Source organism: Anoplophora glabripennis, unplaced genomic scaffold (genome assembly GCF_000390285.2).
Source record: "Anoplophora glabripennis isolate ALB-LARVAE unplaced genomic scaffold, Agla_2.0 scaffold117, whole genome shotgun sequence".
NCBI classification, from domain to species: domain Eukaryota; kingdom Metazoa; phylum Arthropoda; class Insecta; order Coleoptera; family Cerambycidae; genus Anoplophora; species Anoplophora glabripennis.
Genome location: NW_019416274.1, coordinates 623273 through 638467, shown reverse-complemented (window position 1 = coordinate 638467; position 15195 = coordinate 623273). Strand labels below are relative to the sequence as shown.

General features: G+C 31.4%; 1 protein-coding gene across 1 annotated transcript in view; it reads right to left on the bottom strand.

Annotated features, from left to right (window-relative positions):
- LOC108904124 (octopamine receptor beta-2R-like) overlaps nucleotides 1-15195 on the bottom strand; it is a 97321-nt gene that overhangs the window by 82012 nt on the left and 114 nt on the right. The window contains exon 2 of the mRNA XM_018706550.1: nucleotides 13410-13521. Coding sequence (XP_018562066.1) covers nucleotides 13410-13521 — 112 coding nt within the window. The remainder of the gene's footprint in view (nucleotides 1-13409; nucleotides 13522-15195) is intronic.

Sequence of the window (15195 nt, the reverse complement as noted above, 5' to 3'; positions counted from 1 at the left end):
ATACAACATAGGTTTAGAACTTATTAGGTCGGATAGGTGAGATAACCGACGAAGCTATTTATATGTATAGTCATGGTTTGTGTATGACTGAGACTATGACCTATAAAATATATGTCATATTTTTAAATGTCATTGATATTTAATGTCTATTGGCACAAACTAATCTGTAGATACATTACTGATGCTAGGAGGAATAAACTTTCTAAGCAATATTATATTGTGGAGTAGTTGTTTCCCACAATATCACTATTAAAAAAGTTTATTCCACGATACTAATCATGCTTTCATAGTACATATATACATAGATTAGTAGGTCACTTTACGACAGTGACATTAAGTGGCGTTGATATTTAAAATGTGACATATGCATATGCTTTATATTTCACCCCTATTATTGAAATATATATCAAATATTTGTGCTTTTTGTGGTAGTTTGAGATAATAATAATTAGAACTTACTGGCTTTCGTAATAAAACTTATAGGTATGAGGGAATAGTATATTTTGTTGATAATAATCCAAGGCCCGTTACGGTTTTTTTAGAAACAATTTTGAAGGAATCACATTACTTTAAGCAAAATTTGGCTGCATGGCCTTAATTACCATCACCTAAAACTTAACAGTATCTTAAATATTATCAATTTTAAAGCGAATTGTTTTTTTTTGTGCAAACTGTAGTTTGAAATTCATGAAATTTCTGTTTCAGTTTAAAATCTTAGCGGATTTTGGAAATGTCAAAAGATGCAAAATTAGAAATGATAAATAATACTCTACTTAGTTATTTTCAGATCTACAATTTTCATAATTTTGGGGTCATGTCTAGGCTGTTATTGATTAGTTACAAATATTAGCTTTATAAACATCGACTTCTTCCTGCGTACTGCAATCTTTTGATTTAGGGTTTGGTTTACGAGATATTGTAAAATAAAAAAAATATGTATTGTGTTTTCCTAATTTTAATTAATTACAAATTTAAGAAATATGAATAAATTAGTATTAAGACTTTAAGGTAGCTTCATTTCAATGTTAAAAAAACTGTAACTTAAAAAAAAAGACAAAAGGAATTACATTTTTATCTTTTAACACATAAATATTTTGCAATATCTTTCGATTTACATTCGTCGGTATATAGGACAATATTTTTAAAATGGACTTTCAAAATTTCATGGAAGTTTCGTTTTTATTTTTAAACTTCTTCAGAACTAACTTTATTAATCCAATAATTGATAATTTCGACAAGTGTACAATCATAATATTACCTATAATTACTCAAAACCATCATACAATCGGTTATATATTTAAATAAACATATTGAGTAATTAATATTATTGATAAAAAATTTCTTATACTTGCGAAAAAACAATATCCTTAAACCACAAACGTAAAGTTGGAGTGCCAATGAGTATTACGACTGCCACATCTTTATTTATTTATTTATTTTGACCAAACTTATATAACAGATGTATTGGAATAAAGTAAAAGTCTGCAAAATTAATGTCTTCAAAAACAACTGAGGTATGAGTATTTTTTATAACACTGTATATCACAACTTTATTCTATTAGTAATATAAAAGCTATGTGTCTTTATTTTTATTTTTTCTAAAAACGCTCTAATTTTAAACTTATTTGGGAATATTACCGATCGAATTTTGGGTGAATTTTTAAATTTACTTTAACTGTCATGGATAAGGTAGGACGTAAGCCTAGATTACCAATCGATTTTTCTTACCAATCGAATTTTTGGTGAATTTTTAAACTTATTTTAACTGTTATGGATAAGGTAGAACGTAAGCCTACTCTTTGGGAAAATCAATAACAGCTGGATACTGAAAAATTTATATATTACAAAAAAATGTGTTTAACGACATATTCTCTTGTTTAAGATGTACGTTGTTGTCCCTATGTAGTTGTTAAATTTTATGGAAAATATGCCAATGAAAAGAAATATACATACCTACTGGTATGAATCGAGAAATTCTTAACAAAATTGACTAAAATCATTTATTACTAGACTGTATACATATGCAAAGCTATGTCTATCGTTGTACTTCTAAGTCACTCCCCTTTTTATTTTGTAAAAAATACGTTAATCAAAGAAAAGATACATATATGAATCGGGAAAACCCAAACAAAACTCATCATAACCATTTATAATGAGAGTAGGTATATCGCAAAAACTACCTTTATCACTGTAGTTGTACGTGCAATAAGAAATAAAAGCCCTAACGAGCTTTGCATTATGTACGAGTATATGTCGGACAAATATATTCTACACCACGTAAAGGAACGCAAAGTTCGTATTCGTTAACGAAGCTACTTAAAATATTAGATTCTATCAGTTTCTGGGAAATGCTGGAATTTTAGTTTTAATCACACGTAAAATATATGTACAAATACACCAGATGTATATCTAGATTTTCATCTTCCCTGTAAATATGCTTCTATATTTTTAGACGTCTTCGTTATTTGTCCGCTCTATATTTTCAGATAAATTGTAGTGTCTTTTATTAAATTATATTTGAACAAATATATTCTAATACTAATAGGGCGATTTAGCAATCGGTCATGAATTTTTATAATTATATAATTATTAATTATTATATAATTATAAATAAGAAACAAAAAAGTCAAAAGATCCATTTTCCTTGGTAGTAGTAAGAAAGTCAAAAAATTAAATGGGCGATTGTTGAAATTTATAATTCTTTAAGTATATCGTTGACACAAATGTATGGTATTTGTGTTATTTGGTTTATTAGTATTCTCGGCCATAATGAAATGCAATTATGTTAAAATGAAAAAAAACACGTCTCATTGTACAGAAAGATTCGTACCTGAATTGTTTCTAAAAGGTGTCTCAAAAGAAACGCAGCATTTCATATGAGGAGGAAACATTATAGTAATAAAAAAGTCCATGCCATCCAAATGAGGCTACAAAAAGTTTAATAGCATCTCTCTATACCGTTCTCCATTGCCAGTCAGCATAAAATCTACTCCACGTGACCAGAGGATTATTTCTGCCCCAAATTCGATAGTTTTGCTTTGTTACATTTCCACTAATTGTAAGATGAAAACGAGCCTCGTCGCTATAGATGACTTTCTTAGCAAGACACACACAAAAAAGAAACAAAATGTATTGTCTCGATTTAGATAACGTAACAAAGGAAAAGACCCCGCAATAATCTTATGGAAATTGGGTTTCTGTCAAATTGTCTGAATTTTTGATATGTTGTAGATTTTGTCATCCTGAACAAAAGTCTCCATGGGCACAAAGTGCCAAAATAAACATTTTGGCAGCTACGGAGCTGCCAAAGCTCCCCTGACCCGTTGCAAAACTATTCATTTTCAATACTATTTACAGATGTCAAAAGCATATTTTAATTATTCTAATATATAGGGTAATGTTTTTGAGGTCACTGGATTCAACCCTCATGTCAGATTGGACAAATTGACCGTTGACAGCTGTCAATACACTGTCAACGAAGAATAGAAAAGTAAATATTCTCTTTTCACATTGAGAGTTTGGGCTTTTGAGGGAGCTGAATTCAATTCTCATGCCAGATTGGCAAAATTGACAGTTGACAGCTGTCAATTGACTGTCAACGAGGAATATAAAAGTAAATATTCTCTGTTGACATTGAGAGTTTGGGTTCTTGAGGTCGCTGAATTCAATTCTCATGCCAGATTGGAAAAATTGACAGTTGACAGCTGTCAATTTTGCCAATCTGGCATGAGAATTGAATTCAGCTCCCTCAAAAGCCCAAACTCTCAATGTGAAAAGAGAATATTTACTTTTCTATTCTTCGTTGACAGTGTATTGACAGCTGTCAACGGTCAATTTGTCCAATCTGACATGAGGGTTGAATCCAGTGACCTCAAAAACATTACCCTATATATTAGAATAATTAAAATATGCTTTTGACATCTGTAAATAGTATTGAAAATGAATAGTTTTGCAACGGGTCAGGGCAGCTTTGGCAGCTCCGTAGCTGCCAAAATGTTCATTTTGGCACTTTGTGCCCATGGAGACTTTTGTTCAGGATGACAAAATCTGCAACATATCAAAAATTCAGACAATTTGACAGAAACCCAATTTCCATAAGATTATTGCGGAGTCCTTTACAATTTGAACTGTTCTATATGTTCTACTGTTAGTTGTTAATGATTTTCGGTAGTGGGTCAAGTTCCAACTTATTTTTTTTTATGTAAGCAACTATTTAAATCTGTTAAAGGACGGTCGGTTTAATTTCAACTGTGGACGAAGCGCAAGGAATGTGAATAAATTCGAAATTTTTATTCTGACAAAAATATTCAAATTAAAATATCACGGTAGTATGAATATGAATCGGAAATTTTTCTAAGTGTTTTCAGTCAATTATTCTAATGTTTTTTTTGCACTTGATGGCGATGGTTAAATTGGAATTGGCAGACTTCTTTTTACATTTACTCGCTTTCAGATTTATAATTAAATTAAAAGTTGTAATAAATCCTTTTAAAGCGTCCCAATGAAGCGTGACTTATTTCCAATAAAATATATCTACATCATTACATCATGCCGGGCTATTAAACGTTGAGTGATTGTATTTTACTGGTACACCTATTCACCAAAAATGTTCATTCCTTGTTAATGAAAATCGGTAATCGAAATTTTCTTTTGACATACGTTTTAAGAGGAAAACTATTTCTTAAACTTCTAAAATAAAGGTCTCATAATGAGAATAACCGAACACTCCTCATGTTCTTCAAGAACATAACAATACATCTACTTTACTTCTTTTCATATATTGAACTTATTAAACATAGCTCCACATTGTGAAAGTATAAAAGGATTTTATTGAGAGCACAAGAAATACTAGGTAGAATCCATTTCTAACAATCACAATCGTTGAAACTGTAAGATGGTGATTTAAATTAATGATAATCAAAGATTGATAAAAATTATTGAGAACCTCTAGAATCGTTCCCGATTATATACTACATAAAAAATAGGCGAATAATAGTAGTAAATGGCATATTCTCCACATTCTTGTCTTATTTTTTTGGTAGTAAACAGAAAAATTGCTATTTTAATTTTTGATATCTAATCTATCTATCAATTCTGCTTTAGTTTTCATTACGAAAAGATATGACTTTTACTGTGAAAATTAATTATTAATGAACAAATTATTTAATTTCTTGTTATTACGAAAGGAGCATGAATTATAAACTATTAAAGTCAGCGGTCCCACAAAAGTTTTCCTCCTATCAATGTGGTAGACTAGTAGTAGTAGTGCGGTATCTATGTTAATTAGTAACGATTAGACATACTAAACTGACCCAGTAACATTGATGGTGGTAAGATATGAAAATTTTGATGAAAACTATGAGTTGGTTGCATATCATTTTGTATAACGATTTTTAAAGGGGCATACATTATAAACTAGTAGAGTCAGCGGTTCCACAAAAGTTTTCGTCGTATCAATGTGGTAAATTATTAGGAATTAAAGTTTTTTCAACTCAATTTACTTATTCTTCAAATATCATTTCATGTTAGTAAACACATGCATTTTTGGAAGCTAAAGTTTCGGCCAATAGATTTTACTTAGAACTGACTCCTATATTTTAATTTCTGGGAAACCATGAGTGTGAATTGTCTTAAAAAATTATATCAAAGTAAACAGAATATCAGTTTTATATTATTTATTATCAAATGGCATCAATTGTACCTACTATATGGTAAATATATTCCTTGGCTCTCTAACACTGATAACTATATCGGGATTATTTACAAACTTCTTATTATGACAAAAATATGAATCATGTATCCGCATAATGGAAATTTGTGCAAGTCTTGATATATTTTCAAATTAAAAATGTTAATGAAAGATAATTTAATTTCAGTAATTTTACACGGAAAAGGAATGTGAAAACAAAAGCGTCTGGGCATGAATATACTTACTCATCTACTAAGTGAACATGAATTTAACATTTTAGTTGCGAAAAAGGGTAGATACAGCGATTCTCTCAGAAATGGTCGAAAATTATTATTGTGCTGTATGCAACTTTAGTATCATTTAATATTTTTACATCTATTTCTACTGTGACAATTTCCAAATTACACTTTGCCCTTGTATAATGAACAATATAGAAACCGACAGGGACTTACATTTTATTTACATATGAAAGTTGATTGTATCCTTCAGATAAGTAGTAAACTTCTTAAAAATGTTTCCAGTACAATTTGGTACTTCTAAAGTTATAATCTGAGATGCTAGTAACAAAATGGCTCTGCCTTCTTCTGTGTATAAAGATTTGTCAAATAAAAAATCTTCGGAAAAACTATGTAAATATCACGTTTTTTTATCGGAAGAAAAACCAGCTCTTGGAACCTTTTTATTTCGCACTAAAAAAATGTACTAATAAGTTTGTTACTAGATGTATAATGTAAGTTTTCTTGTAGGAGTTAGTTTTATATATTTTTATAATGTAGTGCAAATTTTTATTTGTTGTAACCTTCATTTCAAACATAACATGAACATATTTCTCTTTCTGTGTACCTAGTGATGTAATTTAGTTTCATAGTAATGTTTTTTTGTAGTTGTACACCTTCTGTTTATTCATTCATTGCCTATTTAATCGTGTCTTTAATTTTTATCCTTTATTCTACTGATTATTGTTGTTCTATTTACTTAATTGTTACTTCTTGTGTTTTTTCTTTTCATTTTGTTCTTTAATTTTTACAGTTCTTTTCACAAATCAACGTCATTTCAAATAATAATTGCATCTTTCCAATAATTTCACTGTTCTCTTTTTCTCAATGTCTTCTCACCCTCCACACTTTCATTATTATTCACTATTTTAATCAGATGTGAATTACTGCTGGCTGTTACAATATGGAATATCGTCACACAATAATATACATACATTTAGTTTAATTCTTGTAAAACGTTTTAAATATCCGTTGGAGAAAACGGATTTGAGAATCATTTGGTACAGATGGTGGCACAACAAAATGCTGTAAATGAAAGATGAAGTAAATCAAGAATTATCGTTTCCATTTAGCCGTCGTTAAGAATATTTTACCCAGCTGTGAGAAAGAAAGTAATGAGAAAGGTATCCCATTACGTCGTACTCCCTGTCTTTTAAGAATCTCTCCCCTATTATGTGGTGTAATGGAAACCCTTTCACCGATATTATACCTATTTATTTTTAATGCCTTCTGGTGTTGCTATACTTGGTTTATTATTGGGTCTAGAGATATCGATTCACGAGCAGTCATATTACATGTCTGGTACGCAGTCGAGTAATGTCAAATTTAATAATCCGCCTGAAAGCAAAATGATTTGTGTATTGTATTACTCGGGGAACTATCAGTTTAGTCGAAGTTTTGCGAGTTTAATTAAATTTAATATATGCGCGATGTGTGTTGATTTTGGTCTATGTATCACCCTAAGTAAGGTTAAACCGTCGTGCTTCGTGAACATCATGCGATAATAGCAATCGGAAAAAAAATATATCTAGATTAACATAATTTGTTTCGTTTGCGTTAACTTCCTTATTTTCGTAATCAATTCAGGCATATTCTTTTCATATTGCAAATTGTAAATTATCGAAAAAATCAACGAAACATTGTATACATGATAAGAAATTAACTAGGCAGTTTAAAAAAATTATACGACTCGGTATAGTCTTTCCGAAGTCAGTTGAACATGCAAAAACACCTCTGGTAATAAAATTTCAGTTTCATAGGCGTCCCTAAAAAAATTTTCTGCTAAAGGTAAAAAATTATAATAATTTGTATATAGGTTGTGCAAAACCATACTTATCGTATCAACTTCGACGTCACCTGTTACATGGGTGTTGTATAATAATGAAAACGTAATATTGACAGTTGGTAGAAGAAAGCGCAAAAACAAACGCTTAGGTGGGGAATTCTGGAAGGAAGCCAAAATAGTGGAAGTGAGGATAGCGCAGAGTGAAAAGTAAGGCGATCGGTGTATGGTGAAAATATATAAGCAGTGAAAAATTAAAAGTGTTTAACCGGTATTAGTTAGCAGGTAATATTGTTGTTAATTGTTCTATGTAATCTTATGATTGTGGTGGTTATAGATGTTTCATGATAATAATTCTTTGTATGTTTAGCTTTCATTGCTTTATGCTCAAGGGCATATATTTTTCTAAGGTAAAATTGTTACAATTATTATTAACGATTGCTCATTATTTATTACATGTTAAAATATGTATATATTGTCGTGGCTGCCCATATATTACAATAACAACTCCTTTGTTTCATATTTAACTTGTTTTATCATGATTACGTTGTTCGAAAAACAAATAATAAAGCATTTCTTGTGCTCACTTTATGTCATACGCATATAAGAGCCTTGTTGNTATATTGTCGTGGCTGCCCATATATTACAATAACAACTCCTTTGTTTCATATTTAACTTGTTTTATCATGATTACGTTGTTCGAAAAACAAATAATAAAGCATTTCTTGTGCTCACTTTATGTCATACGCATATAAGAGCCTTGTTGAATTTACTAACATCTTCGCCTTTGAGGAATGAATCTGTAAAAAGAATAATTAAAACACAAAAAAGAATTGCTAAAACAGATCTTACGAAATCTCAACTCATAGCTGGATTGCCTCCCGTATGGGACTCCAGTACCTTACTTATTATTATTGTTGTTGTTGGTATTATTATTATAACCTCTTCAGTTTTACTTGGAAGTGTGTATGTCTAATTCGAGTGAGATGACGTTTAGTGAGAAATTAAATAAGTCGGGTGTTATTTATTATTAGCAAAGGATCCTAATTTATGTCTTTTGTTAGCGGTTGTTTTGTATTTATATTTGGGTAGTTAGAGCAACGATCGTGGGTTTCTCTGCCATGCTCTTTCCCCACAGGAGCTCTAGGTGAGCCTGGCACTCTCATTTTATGTTAAATGGTTGTTAATGTTTTTGTTGTTCTTTCTATTTGTCACATGTTTAATTTGAAGACTGTTGTACGTAAATAATAAAGTTAGGTGTATTTACTCTGCTTTTGTTTTATAAAATTAAACCATACTTCCTCTCCTTAAAGTTAGTAGCCAGCGCCTTCCGGTCAATTAAAAATAGATGTATACAACGTAGGTATTCCTCATGACGATCACATATTCTTGGCCACAATTACGTTTATTTTTCTTTTTTCGATCGAACCCGGGGTTGTTATACTACAAGGTAATGTGTAGAAAATTTCTATTATATGTTAATTTGGCCAACAACATATTTTAATTATTTATGTCCTCAATTTTATTATATTGGTGGTAAATTTCGTTTTGTTCTGTTTCAAAAGGTCTCCAAAATGCCATGTTGTGATAATATTAGTAAAAAAGATATCCCTCTTATTTCTCCCTTTCGCAATTGTAATATGAATGATTGATGGAAGGTGCCTATAATAAATTAAAATTACCTGAATCACATCAAATTCCGCATTATTGCCCAGTAGCCCAATGCAACTGTGATCGTTTTCCTTTGCCCACGCTCGCATTCTTCAACTGAGCGTATACATTTCTATCACCTCCACGTTTAGTTCGACCAGACCTGTTTATGGGTACGGCTAAATAAATATGGGAACAAGTTTTTCAAATATTTCAATGCCGAGTTGCTACGTCAGCGACCGAACCTGGTACATACTATCAATCTGTTGGTTCTTCAATTGATATCTGAAGGACTATACTAGGTACTTGTAGTAAGAACATTTGTGTAATACGTTTCCAAAATTTGTTAAATGCTAAATAATTGTCTGCAATTTTATGAATTATTTTGTAGTGTAACATTCACTACCTGTATAGTGTGAATGTCACTATTTATTTTAACTATAACTCAACAATTGAACAGCTTCTTGAGATCTTGACATCATAATTCAACTTTGTTATCACTATTAGTTAGTTTTGTTTCCACCTGTATACTGCTGTATTGTTGTTATATCCTGTATATCTTTGTCATACCCTACAATTAGTTATAGAACACCAATGTAATAAACTATGTGCCACAAATGTTTACAATTTACCTGTTATAAACATGGAGAATCTTATTGTATGAATTGTAATAGTTCTGTAATTGTATAATTTTAACTGTAGCGTTTTTATTTGTATTATTTCCTTTTAATTTTGTTATTTGTAAACCGAACCTTGAGCACTACACACACTACTTAATTGGTTGTCATACATTGAAGGTTATTGTATTTGTTTCTATCACCATCGACCCAAAGACACAGAGTGGACTGAATAGTTTGTGGTAGGACATAGGCTATGGTCAGTGGTAGAATCCGTTCTTTGGTGGTTAAATAGCTGTTGCCCTGTCTGAAATGTAGTTCGTTCAACCGGCCAATCACATCGATTGAATTTAGTTTTTTTTTTAGAGTTGAATTAATAAAACGGTTGCCGGAGCGACTTAAAGCCTTTTTCATTTTTACTGCCGGTAAAAGCAACTGACTCGCGAATGATTTATAATAAAACTGATTAGTTTAACTTAGATCAATCACCAGTGAACGACAAAGAACATCAAACATAATTAATTCAATATTAAATTTCTAGTTTTCTCTTGAATTCGATCCAGTAGATTTTAGCCTAGTTAACCATTTGGATTTTGCTTGTGTTTTTTTTTGTATGACCTTCAAAGCTGTGCAACCACGCGCTAATTGAATTTTGTTTCTTCTATTTTCTCTCTAGTTTTTGAAAACTTATAAAAGTTTATTTAAGAGTTTGAAACGTTTTTTGAATAGTAGAAAAGTTTAGAATAGTTTTAAACGCTAGAAAGGTTTCTAGAGAAGTTCTTAGAAAAGTTTTAAAGTTTTGAAAGGCCTATAAGGTCCTTTAATTTTGAGAAAAGTCTCAAATTATTTAGTTCATTAAAGTTTGGGAATATTGATTAAAATTCGTTGTAACTAGTCTCTTAGATTGACGTAATGATAATTTATCGAAAATTCAGTAGCTAAGAATTACGATAGTCGCTGCTATTCTAAGTCCACAATCAACTAACTTTATGGTAAACCTGGAAGAGAATAGGTCACCCTTGAGCTCCAGATTTGAGTCTCCGATCCAGGACAGCAGGACATCTGTACACCCTGTATTCCGCCGAACATCCGGTAAAAGCCAGAGTGAGAAATATATCAGTGAAATCTTATTTGTGCTATTTTATTTTCCTTTCTCCAAATCCCGACCTACAGGGAGAGGAAACGTTAGGGGGTTGTTTTAGCTAGTTTTTTGTAGGTTGGCGCCCTTTTGACATCTTTTATCTTCCCCATAACGTTTTCCTCGAACTGGTAAATCTATATGCTGAGAATTAACATTAAAACCGACCCACTTCCCATTGCCTCCGTTATAAGAGCTGACGTTCGCACTTTCTAGTATGATCATTTAAAAATAAAATAATAATATCTCTACCCCTCATTCTAGTCGAAGGATTGGCCCAGAAGTCGGAGACTTGTGTGGGAGAGGAAGCGGTATATTATTATTCACCACCATTAAGTACAGGAATGAGGGAAATCTGGAAAACCTCATTAATTAGGGGGGTGATCAGCATCACTCTCACATTGACCCAAGACAACGTTCTTTCACCCTACCATACCCGCAGAGAGGGTGCCCAATTCCTCTCTACGAATATAGCTGATCTAAGGTCTTACAGCCGCGGGGATCGAACCCGCGACAGCGGCATTTATCATTTCAGGTACTGACGCCTCGAACCGCTCGACCACCGACCGAAAAGATACACATAGTCCTGTTAAATTAAATGCTAATAAAAATTTGAATATTTCATACATTTTATAGGATAATGACAAATTATTTAAATGGAAAAAATTTATACTCATGGCCTGAGTTGATATCACTACCAAGAACAATATCAGCGTTGGATTATTGTTCGTCTAATTTCGAATAGTAAAACAAAATCATACCTCGAAGGTACGACCAATTTATTTTTTATTATGTTAAATGAGAGACGGAAGTGAGAACAGTTCTCAGCTATACTCGTATATTATTCAATGGAAAGGGGGAGATACAAAGACGATAGTGCTTTATTAAATAATATGTACAGGTTCTTGTTAAGAATACTCCCGATTCTAAATTATTAAAACGATATTTAGGGCACGTATTGGAGAATACAATGTATTTAATTGTGGAGAATATTGGTTACGCAAGTTATATTCCATGACATAGGTACCTTCAGGATATTTCAGGAGATCATTTTAGATAGACCATAAGATCATAGATATCTTCAGAATGTTCGGGATATCATTTTAGACCAAAAAGCCGAATTGAAAGCCACTGGTTATGTACTGGAGGTGAAGGGGTAATAAGCTTTTCCCTGACATCTGAAATATTTTTTAGGGTACAGCAGCTACGACAGCGAATGTCAACTTGAATTAAACTTAGTCCCATTCTTTCTAAACAATTTGTTTTTTGATTGATGTCATTAATTCTGTTACTGATTGAGAAATAGATAAATTAAGGCACACCAATTCATTACAAAAATTTCAAAAGTTAGGTATAACAATGATAGTAAAAATAACTACAAAAATCAAAGTAAAGTCAATGACAAAAATTTCTAATTATGTCTTCACATTGTGGATTCATACGTTTTGGTCAATATTCCATATATTCCAATGTTCCATGTTTCTCTATTCAGTATCTTGATGAGAGGATATCTACTTCATGTAAGTATTTCTGTACTCAACAAATGACATGGATGTTTTAATGTTATTACCGTTATTTACAATAGACTGGTGCACTTTAATTGAAGTGTGTATCCCAATTAACAACAGTGATAATGAGATGAGTCAGAAAACAAATTATGTACAATAGGAACAACAACAGTTCAAGTAGACATTTGTTATAGTAACTGGTGCATAGTATATTGTGTTCCAATTTTTGAGGAAAAACTTATTCTCGAAGTGAAAAGGAATTATTAAAGACAGAAGCACACAGAGGTCTGACAAATTGCCTCACAAGACGCGATAATTCGATAATTTCTTCAAATTTCAGATTGGAGTTGTATAAACCAAGAACTGAAGTTGTCTGGAACAGTCTGTCGGCCAAAGTCTTTGACAATTCCCACCCGCATACTGAAGGAAAACTGGTGTTCAAGATTGCTTTTTGATACCACATTACAGGCCTCCACAGATCTTGCAGCTCTGGGCCTACCCCAAGCAAAAATTGCAGCTACGCCCATGGATATTTGTGAACAAAAATACAGTTATTTTAAAATATCGAAGGGTAATTTAATTTGCTTTTATAATTGTTGCTGCTATCATAGCTGTCGCTGATGTTGTTGTAAAAAATAGGTATTGTACTAGATAAACTTTTGATTTTTCTCTGCACTTCATGTTGAAAATGATATAAGATATTCAAGACATTCTTCGGAGGAGATTTTAACAAAACAAGAATTACTTACCAAAGAAAAAACGGCAACCAACATAATAAAAAAGCGCCCATTATAATACCCAGTGTTCTGGCTGCTTTATGTTCTGCTCTCCAACTTTTTGTTTGCTGCCGAATGGTTGTCCCTGAAACAAAACAATTGCTTTATTTATAAAATAGTCACATTCCTATTGTCTGCTAGAAAATATGAGGTAGCCTTCCTTTATTTTAAAAATAAATATATAATTCTGAAGGAACTGCACAATAGAACAAGTTTTAAGGATCTAACATATTCTTATTCGCGATTACATATTGTTCAGAATAAAAAATATATAATTATGGTTAAATATTTTGTATTCACCGTTTGTATTTATGAATACAAGTTATTCAAATTCTGTACCATGCTGTGCAATATTAAAATTATGCTAGCCGTGTTGACGGTTTTACCAGTGTCAGGTTCTGAAAGAGTGGATGATTCCTTTGCAAACATCTACAGTATTTAACTGCCGAAATACGAAATCACAAGCGGCATTTATCATTTCAGGTACTGACGCCTCGAACCGCTCGACCACAGACCGAAAAGATACACATAGTCGTGTTAAATTAAATGCTAATAAAAATTTGAATATTTCATACATTTTATAGGATGACATCAATAACTTAACATAAAAGAGACGTTTGAAATTTAATCATAGACTGGGCACTTTATTATTTCTTAAAGTTATTCTGAGGAAGTGGGTGGAAAATTAAGATATTTTATTTTTTAATAAAACGACATTTCTTTGTTAAAAAGAAGTTGCATAAATCTGTTTTGGGGAGAGAAGCATGTACTTGAATAAAAAGTATATTAATATACGTTTTGTGCGTCTTTTATTTATTCTACCTCTAACTGCTTTTGTTTTCCTATTATTTTCAAATTTTAAGATTATTTTCTAGGTTTTATGGTATACAATATTGCATACACTATTATTAACTCAGATAAAACTTATAAGATAAAATTGATATTCGTATCTTCTATGTCTCATAACGAAATTAGAAATTCTAATAAACATAGATCTGGAAATGTTTCCTAAATGAGACATAGACTCTCTTCGGGTAAGTATCAGGAAAATGTAGGAAACAATTGCGAACTTCTGTTTAAAACATTTTCTTATTTTTGGAGATATATTCTACAGAATAGTTGTGGTCAAGACGTAGCGGTTTTGTTTTTCGTTTTTTGTTTAGTGGTTGATTGTCATATTGACATTAGTACGTTTTCGAGTCCAATCTCAATTAAAAAAGGACCTACGAACTGCAGCTCCTACAAGCCTGTCAAATCACTTCACAGAAGTTGTTTATACCTGATTACATAAAAAAACAGTCCACAAATAAAAAGAGTATTTAAAAAACAAAGAAAATGGTAATAAAACAATACAAGTACAAGCAATAAATGGTTGTCAAATGTTAAAATAAAAAGTTTGTAAGAGGACAACAAAATAAACAAACAGTAAATGATACATGTTAAAATAAGATTATGAGTAATGCAAAAAGAAAACAACTGAAACAATGCAATTGAAGTGTGCGAAGCCTACGTCTAAAATAGTCATATTAGGGCGAGAGCACTTTTTAAAAATTCTTGCGTAGTATAAAATGCGTTGGTTAATAGAAAGTGTTTTATTTTTCTTTTAAATAAAGTAGAGTTGAGATGACGTACTGGAGCTGGTAATGCATTAAAAAACTGGATGCCCAGATATGATGTGCCATTACGTGTTTTACTTAAGCGATGAAAGTTTAAGTTTATGTCATTTTTGTTTCTAGTATTATGAGAATGGATTTGGCTA